An 8,614-nucleotide genomic window follows, 5' to 3' on the forward strand; every position below is an offset into this window, starting at 1 on the left:
TGCAGTTAAAGTTTTATTGATATTTCTGCTTCTAACTTCCCAGTCCCAATTACACTGATCTTTCAATTCTTTCTGAACCAGCTAAATCAACAAAAACTAACGTTCCTTTTCCAACCCTAATTATTGTAATACAATGAGACCGAGAAGATTGTGAATTCATCTTTGTTGAACTAGTTTTTCTGAATGCATATCCGTTAATTGTATGAGTCAATGCCTCTTCCCATTGTCTGACACTAATTTCTAACAGTCCATTAAAAATAACAGCTCCACTTATATCAGCTTTAACTTCACATTTTTTTCCTTCATTCATAAGATCATAGAAAGAATCATTATATATTTCAAACATTGATAAACTGACTGATGCTGTTTTTGTTTTCTTTTGAAACAATAACTCTAAACACCGAGGGACTAAACCCGGTTGAGTGATTTTTCTTTCTTTTGCAACATAATTACCTAACTATTATTTATTGATTCTTTATCCAAATATCATAAAAAATAAACAAACCGAATACAGTATATGTTTTACCACTTCCTGTTTGTCCATAAGCAAATAAAGTCGCATTACTTCCATTTAGACAACAAGAGACTAATGAATTTCCAACACGTTGAAACATATCTTTTTGTGGAGAGGTTTCATTTTTAACAAAATCAAAAAAACATTCTTCATTTGGAGAGTTCATTGTTACTGACTCTTTTTCCTCATCAACAGAACAACATCTTTCTGCGACTTCTGTTTTGAAACAAGGTCTAACACGAACTCCAACCTCAATTATTTGATTCATTACTCCTTTTTTCTCTTTTTCAGTTACTAGTTTTATTAATTCTTATTTTTTATTTTTTTTCAGTTTTTAATTGAATGAATCATTTTCTTATTCTAACAAACACAAGTAAGACTCCCCTTGATAAAATACTTTATTATTGAACATTATTTTCTTTCTTAGTTATTTTCTCTTTTGTATTAGTTTCTTTTCATTATAAAAAATGTTCTCCTCATTCAATGAAAAGTATAAAAATAGTTAAGAAGTAGAAAAGAAATGATTAATTGAGAGATTCCAATCCTTTAGAACATTGTGAAGACATTCCTTCTAATGTAAGAATCATTTGAGGAATTTCTTTTACGTCAACTTTTTCAATCCTTACAGAAGAAACATATAAACATTTTTGTTTATGGTCAATATGTCCAGTAAATAATTTCTTTTTCATTGCTGAGATAATGATATTATCAACTTCTGAGATGCTCTTACAATCTAATTTCTTTAATAAAATATCGTAAAACAATACTTTCTTTTCATTTACCATTTGAAGAAGTATTTGTTCCTTTTCACTATTCATACGTCCAATACTCTTTTTTCAGTTTATTTTCTTTGTTTTTAAGTTTTTCTTTGATTTTTGAGGTTTAACAAAATGTTATATAAAACAACAATTTAGTTAAATTTTTTTTGTAAAGAATCTTGTTGTTTCTTCATATCTGATAAGTAATTTTCAAAAGCAAACATGACATAGATATGAGCCATTGTCATTGGGATGTAAGTTAGAATAATGATTGAGGCGATGGTAGGAACACAGAAAAGAATCGATACATCTTTATAAAAATAATAAATGAGATAAAACACTGGTCCTACAGAGAAAAGAAGAGAAGTTATTTTACCAAGTTTATGTAAGGAAGGACGCCAATGTAAAGTGATGAAAGGAATAATAGATGATGTTCCAACACAGATTGCTAAAATTATTGCAAGTGGTTGATTTGCGAAAGCCATCAAACTGAGAACACACATAGATGGTAGCCCACTTAACCCATCTAACATTCGAAGTTGTGCCAATGATTGAGGATAACATTTTGAAAGGATGATTGAAATACAAATGGGTAAAACAGCCAAGCTAATAAGATATATTTGTTGAGGAAGAGTAAATTGGTTGAAATTAATAGTATCTTCAATGGAAATTGTGTTCCAACCAAATAAATATAAATAAGGAATAAAGGAAATAATAGAAAATGTGACAAATAAACACCAAATTTTTAGAGTGGTGATATTTGATATTTCTAATTTATCAGATAGATGAAGATCAGAAACAATGATTAATTCATTTGTAACTCGATCTTTTGGTTTAAAGACATAATACACCAACTGAGGGAAAATACTGAGAAGTAATCCAACAATAACACTTAAAGCGAAAAGAATAGTTAGTGTGATTGAAACACTGAAATTTATATAATGATTAGTATCTAATAAGATATAAAAATATGTAGAGTATTGAAGTTGTTGATATAAGTTATTAAATGATTTTAATAAAGAAGTTACACTTGTTATAAAATCTACATTTTTAAAATGATATTTTACTTGTGTTCTATTTGATTGTGTTTGAATAAGAAGCATGTCAGTATTATGTAATGGTCCTTCTACACCATCACAATATCTAATTAAACTTGAATGTAATAACATTTGTTCTATAGATGAATTAACATATTTAGAACTAATGGATATTTCAACATCATTACCAAATATTCTTTCAATGTTTTTAATATAAGAATTAACCATATCTTGATTAGACATAAAAGGATACGTACCAACAACTAATGACATCTTTGTTGGTCCAGCAACCATTGGCTGAATATCAAATTCAAATCCAGAAATAATTCTACCACATAACGGTTGTTGTTGATACTCATTAAAGAAATCATTAACACCAATATGGGTAGAGTCATCAAGAAAGAGAAACATATAATTTCTTCCAAGGAATTCTTGTAACGAAAGTTTCTCGGCAATAGCAAACAAAGTTCCAAGAGTATTTAACGAATTGGTGACATTCGAATTTAATGGTGATGAGTTATTTTGAGAATATCTTCCCATTAATAAAATACAATTTCTGTCATCAGTTCTTCTTGGTCTTAACACTGCAACAATACCATGAGAATTATATTTGTCATGGTAGTCATGAATTTCAAATCCAAGTCGAGACATGATCAACTTAATAACACCATCCCTTTTCTCTTCTGGTTGTTGAAGGAAAAGAGTATAATCCTTTATTCCTAAATAAGTCTCATTTCCAGGTGAAGTAAAGATTTGACCAGAGTGGAGATTGTTATCATCGACAAATGTAGTTTGTGAAATAACGTCTAAATTATTTAACATTATCAATGCCCCAATAAAAATAACAACAACAAAAAGTGCTGCTCGTTTTCTAGAAAAGAAAGAAACTGGGTCACTTGAAAGATCCATTTATTATATATTTAAGAGTTTTTTTCATTTAATGAATACAGTTATATTAAAAACTATCATAAACAATTATATTTTCAACACAAAAAGAATAACATAATTAAAAAAAATGTTATTTTTTATGATAAAAGAATAATAAACCCTAGAAATTAAGAACACTTGATAAATCATATTGAATATGGAGGAAAAACGACCCCATAAAGTCTCTAAGGCTGGAGTCAGTGCACAGAAGAAGAAAGAAAAAAAATTAGCAAAAATGACGGAAGGAGAAAAAAAGAAAGCACAAAGGAATAATCCAAAGGCGTTTGTTGCACAAACAAGAGTTGCTGCTAAACAACATTATCAATATACTCAAACAAGAATACAAGAAAAGTTACATGTTCCTATTGTAGATCGTAGTGTTGAAGATCCACCACCTACAGTTATTGTTATTTGTGGACCTCCAGGATGTGGTAAAACAACATTCATTCAAGCATTAGTAAAGACTTATACAAAACAAAATTTAAAAGATGTCAATGGACCAATTACTCTTATTACAGGAAAACATCATAGAATTACTCTTATTGAATGTCCAAATGATTTAAATGGAATGTTAGACTGTGCAAAAATAGCAGATGTAGCAGTAATGTTAATAGATGCAAGTTATGGGTTTGAAATGAACACATTTGAATTTATTGGAATGTTACAGGCACAAGGATTTCCAAAAGTAATTGGGTGTTTAACCCATTTAGATAAAGTAAAGAATAATAAATTAGCAAAAAAAGCAAAAAAAACTTTAAAAAAAAGGTTTTGGAGAGAAACTTATGCAGGAGCAAAATTATTTAATCTTAGTGGTATTACTCATGGGAGTTATCCAAAACCTGAAATTAAAATTATTGCTAGGCATCTTGCTGTTATTAAAACAAGACCAATTATTTGGAGAAGTAATCATAGCTATTTAGTTGCCGATCGTGTTGAAGATTTAACTGAACCCCAAGACATTGCAGAAGACCCTGATGTAGATAGAACCGTTGCTTTGTACGGTTATGTTCGTGGTACTAATATGAGACCTAATGCTAAAGTATGTATTCCTGGACTTGGAGACTACCGAATTAAAGAGATAGAGCAACAACCTGATCCATGTCCTTTTGGTGACGAAGCTAAAAGACTCAAAGCAAGAACACAAACTGTTTTTGCACCGATGTGTGATGTTGGTGGTATGAGGTATGACAAAGATGCTGTTTATGTTACCATGCCAACTTCACTACAAAATGAAAGAGAAGATCAAAGCACTGTTAAAGAATTAGTACAGTCAACTGGTGGAATTACTGCACAATTAAATCAAAGTATTAACATTATAGAAGGAAAGGCAAGAAGACCTGTTGAATTTAAAGATGAGGTTGATGATGGTGATGATTCCAGTAATGATGATAGTCAAGAGAAAAATGATATGAGTGAAGAAAATGAAGAAGAAATTCCTATAAAAAATATGGAAGAAGAAAAAGAAGAGGCTGGTGAAATTGAATATGCTGAAGAAGGGTTGGATGCTGAAGATGAAAAAAAGAAATGGGGAATGATAAAATTGAAGAAAAGAAGAGATTTAATGAAGGAAATTTATGAAGAAGTTTCTGTTAAAGAAGAAGAAAATGATGACGATGACGACTTACTTAAACCTGTAGCAGAACATAGTAATAACGAATTGGATTTAGAAGATAATAGTAAGGTATATTGGGAAGATAATGTATTAGATAGTTTAATAAAGAATGAAATCGATGAAAATATTGCAAAACATTTTGTTAGTAAATCTATGAGAATAGTTGATGATATGATAGTTGATATGGATGTTAAAGAAGAAATGAGTGAAAATGATGACCATTTAGATGATTTAATTAAAATTGAAAACGGTGAAGTTAAAATTCAAGATGAAAGTAAGAAAAAAGTATCTAAAGAGAAGAAAGGACAACAAGGAGATGAAGAAGAAACAAATACTAATCCATTCTGGGATCATGAAGAAACATATATGCAAAAAGTTCAAAAACAAATGCAAGAACAAAACAAAATGAATCATGAAGCATTTGCTGAATTAGATAATGCCACAAGAATTCAAGTTGAAGGTGCAATTGCAGGAACCTATGTTAGAATTGTAATAGAAAATGTTCCTGCTGGGTTTATTAGACAATTTAATCCAAAGAGAATTTTATTAGTTGGAGGGGTTTTAAGATCAGAAGAACAATTAACAGTAATGCAGGCATTAGTTTTAAAACATAGGTGGTTCCCTAAATTAGTTAAATCAAAAGAACCTATTGTTGTTAGTGTAGGATGGAGAAGGTACCAAACAATTGCAACCTTTTCAATGGAAGATCTTAAAGGAAAACAAAGGATGTTAAAATACACACCTAAAGGAGTATTTTGTTTGATGACTTTTTATGGTCCAGCATGTCCAAGTAATTCAGGTATTATTGCTTTTGAAACAGGAGAAGAAACTCCATATTACCGACCTTGTTTAACAGGAAATATTTCTAACGTAGATAAGGCATGTGAAATTTATAAAAAATTAAAGTTAGTTGGACAACCAAAAGAAATTAAAAAGAATACGTCCTTTATTAAAGGAATGTTTAATAGTAGAATCGAAGTCTCTAAATTTATTGGAGCAAAGTTACAAACAGTAAGTGGTATTCGAGGTCAAATAAAAAAAGCAGTTCCTAAAGACCCAGGTGTTTTTAGAGCAACATTTGAAAGTAAATTAGTACCAAGTGATATTGTGTTCTTAAAGGGTTGGATTCCCGTTAAAATAAATAAGTTTTACAACCCAATGACTGATTTGACAGGATATGAATGGGACAGAATGAGATTATCAAGGGAACTTAGAAAAGACCATAACTTAGAATTACCAAAGACTAAAGACTCTTCTAAATATAAACAATCATCTAAGCCAAAACTTAACGAAAACCATGAACAAAAATTGGAAAGACTTGAAAGAGAAAAAAAGAAGTTATTTGAAGAAGCAGAAAATTCATATCACGTCACTAAGAAAATTATGAGATCCTTACCATTTGAAGAACAACTAAAAATTATGGAGGAAGGACCAAAACTTAAGAAATATGAACCTAAGAAAGCAAATTGATTGTTTTGAATTGTGTTATTTTGTTTTTCAAATAAGAAATATAACAGAAAATATTTTTGTTCATTAAAACTAAAGGATAAGATTTTTTTCAATGCTCATGGCATGTACCAGTAATTTTTCTTGTCTTTGCTATCAAACAATGTCTTTGACTCTTGTAAAGAAAACCAAACAACACAAACGTTCAGTGACTATAAGAAGAATGAACTTCAATAATAATAAAACTTATAATAAGAAGGGTAAAAGAAATACCAAGAAAAAGTGATAAAAAAAAAGAATGGTACAAAGATAAGTGAGTAAAGAAAAGTATGAGTAAATATAAAGATAATACAGATAACATCAATAAGAATCAGAGAATAATAACACAGAATGATTTGAATTGAAAATAAGAAAATAATTTATAAATTGAAAAAGGAGAATATAAAAAAATAAATAAGAAAAGAAATAGAGATAAATCAAAAAAAGAATGAATCAAAGATGTAAAAGTGGAAGAAAGTAAAGAAGAAATTATCAAACAGCAGCGACATCAAGAAATTAGAAGATATTGAAGGTTTAAAAAGAAGAAAGAGATAATCAAAACAAACACTAAATAATAATAAGATGAAATAATAACAGCAAGAACAAGAAAAAAAGATAAATAGTAACAACAAGAACTAACAATACAAAACAATGCATTGAATACATTACAACTCAATCAAATATAAAGTTGATTTAAATCTTGAATCAACTCATAACAGAACAAGAAAATGATGATATTATTAATTATTAAAATAATATTTAGAAGCATATGTATTTAAAGATATATTAAAGAATCCACCACAACCATCATTTTCAAATAATTGTTATGAGAAAGTGGATATTGATGAACAACTAAATAAAATAAATACAAAAACAATAAGCATGTATGATTTCTATTCTCAAATTAAAAAACTTATTAATTCAACAAGAGATCTTCACTTAAAATTTATTGTTAATGAAAATCTTTATAAACTAAATGCTGAATTAGTTTATTTCAATTATTTCATTCCATTTCCAATACCAATTGATAAAAATAAGAAAATGTATTTATTTCCAAGAAACGGTGTTAGTGAGTTTCCAATTAATGAAGTAAAAGAAATAGTTGATAATCAGAACATACCAGTTAAAACAATAAACAGAGAAGATCCATTTAATATTATTTGTGAATTTAGAAAGAAATATATGGGACTAGAATGTCCACATACACAATTTACAGATAGTAAATCAAGAATTACATTTGGAACATTTGATAGTTTACCATTATCAAAAGAACGTTTAAACACACCAATAGGTATTATGGGAAAACGAAGAAAGTGTAATATTTAATTATCTTATAATTAAATTAAACGAATCAGAGTGTTCAAGGAGGTATTGAAAGAAGTAATAGAAGGGGAATAAGAGATGGATTAAGAATAGAAGATTTAGAAGAAACAAAAGAAACAAGAACATTACAAAATGAAAATGATGAGTATCAACACATTGTTCTTCTAAAAAAGAAGTATGTTGTTTAACAACAAATAACAAAATAAACACATTAATTGTAAATAATATTCATGTTGAAAATGACGATGAGAGGAATGACTTCAAGAAGAAAGTAAATGAATATGTTGATTTATTTGATTCAAATGAATATCCAATTCAATTGATATTCTCAAAGAATGGAGGGTATTCATCAGACTTTCACACATTATTGAGAAAATGATATCATCAATGATGATACCAATTATATTGGATCAGTATGAGTATCAGATTTTATAGAAGATATAATGAAAATAGATGGGAACCAAAATAAGCAAAGAAATAATGAATAAATAAAAAACACAAAAAAGAAAAGGGCAAAATATTTTGAATAATAAAATAATAGTTTTTATTATTTTGTTCTTAATAAAAATAAAAAATAAAAAAGTAAATTAAATACAGATTCTATATTCATTTATATCTGATTATATTTTATATCATTTTATGCTAAATTGTTCTGAAATATAAATGATTCAGAAATGATATTTGATTCAATGTAAGTATACATTTTTATTATTATGTTATTTTATTATTATGTTATTTATGTATTTTATTTTTATATATTTATATTTTATTATTATATTTATTTCTATTATTGTATTATATATATCATCATATTATCTATATATTTTATATTTATCTTATTTTATTAGTTTGATATTCTTATTATTTATATTTTATTTTATATATGAATATATTTCTATTTATATATATTTTCTTATATATGAATACATTTCTTTATCTTATTTTCTTTTTGATTATA

At 27.6% G+C, this 8,614-nt stretch overlaps 4 protein-coding genes across 4 annotated transcripts, besides 8 other annotated features; 2 read left to right on the forward strand and 2 right to left on the reverse strand.

Moving 5' to 3' along the window:
• Positions 1 to 49: 49 nt before the first annotated feature.
• On the reverse strand, positions 50 to 782 carry EDI_240020 (the record flags this gene model as incomplete). Its single annotated transcript, XM_001738708.1, has 2 exons — positions 50 to 453; positions 506 to 782. 2 exons carry the CDS (start codon positions 780 to 782, stop codon positions 50 to 52), a joined length of 681 nt encoding a protein of 226 aa, XP_001738760.1.
• A 30-nt stretch (positions 783 to 812) lies between these two features.
• Positions 813 to 842: a sequence feature (AT_rich).
• Positions 843 to 1,424: 582 nt separating this feature from the next.
• EDI_240030 (uncharacterized protein) lies at positions 1,425 to 3,218 on the reverse strand (the record flags this gene model as incomplete). Its single annotated transcript, XM_001738709.1, has 1 exon — positions 1,425 to 3,218. One exon carries the CDS (start codon positions 3,216 to 3,218, stop codon positions 1,425 to 1,427), a length of 1,794 nt encoding a protein of 597 aa, XP_001738761.1.
• Positions 3,219 to 3,311: 93 nt separating this feature from the next.
• Positions 3,312 to 3,355: a sequence feature (AT_rich).
• Positions 3,356 to 3,393: 38 nt separating this feature from the next.
• EDI_240040 (ribosome biogenesis protein BMS1, putative) lies at positions 3,394 to 6,318 on the forward strand (the record flags this gene model as incomplete). The annotated part of the gene is made up of 1 exon (XM_001738710.1): positions 3,394 to 6,318. The coding sequence occupies one exon, from the start codon at positions 3,394 to 3,396 to the stop codon at positions 6,316 to 6,318; it is 2,925 nt and encodes a 974-aa protein (XP_001738762.1).
• A 79-nt stretch (positions 6,319 to 6,397) lies between these two features.
• Positions 6,398 to 6,779: a repeat region.
• Positions 6,780 to 7,067: 288 nt separating this feature from the next.
• Positions 7,068 to 7,095: a sequence feature (AT_rich).
• Positions 7,096 to 7,215: 120 nt separating this feature from the next.
• Positions 7,216 to 7,659, forward strand: EDI_240050 (uncharacterized protein; the record flags this gene model as incomplete). Its single annotated transcript, XM_001738711.1, has 1 exon — positions 7,216 to 7,659. The coding sequence occupies one exon, from the start codon at positions 7,216 to 7,218 to the stop codon at positions 7,657 to 7,659; it is 444 nt and encodes a 147-aa protein (XP_001738763.1).
• Positions 7,650 to 7,680: a sequence feature (AT_rich).
• Positions 7,681 to 8,170: 490 nt separating this feature from the next.
• Positions 8,171 to 8,250: a sequence feature (AT_rich).
• Positions 8,251 to 8,359: 109 nt separating this feature from the next.
• Positions 8,360 to 8,537: a microsatellite.
• Positions 8,538 to 8,542: 5 nt separating this feature from the next.
• Positions 8,543 to 8,577: a sequence feature (AT_rich).
• Between the last annotated feature and the right edge of the window lie 37 nt (positions 8,578 to 8,614).

This window comes from Entamoeba dispar, genomic scaffold (genome assembly GCF_000209125.1).
Source record: "Entamoeba dispar SAW760 scf_1105229461653 genomic scaffold, whole genome shotgun sequence".
In the NCBI taxonomy this organism is placed as follows: Eukaryota; Evosea; order Mastigamoebida; family Endamoebidae; genus Entamoeba; species Entamoeba dispar.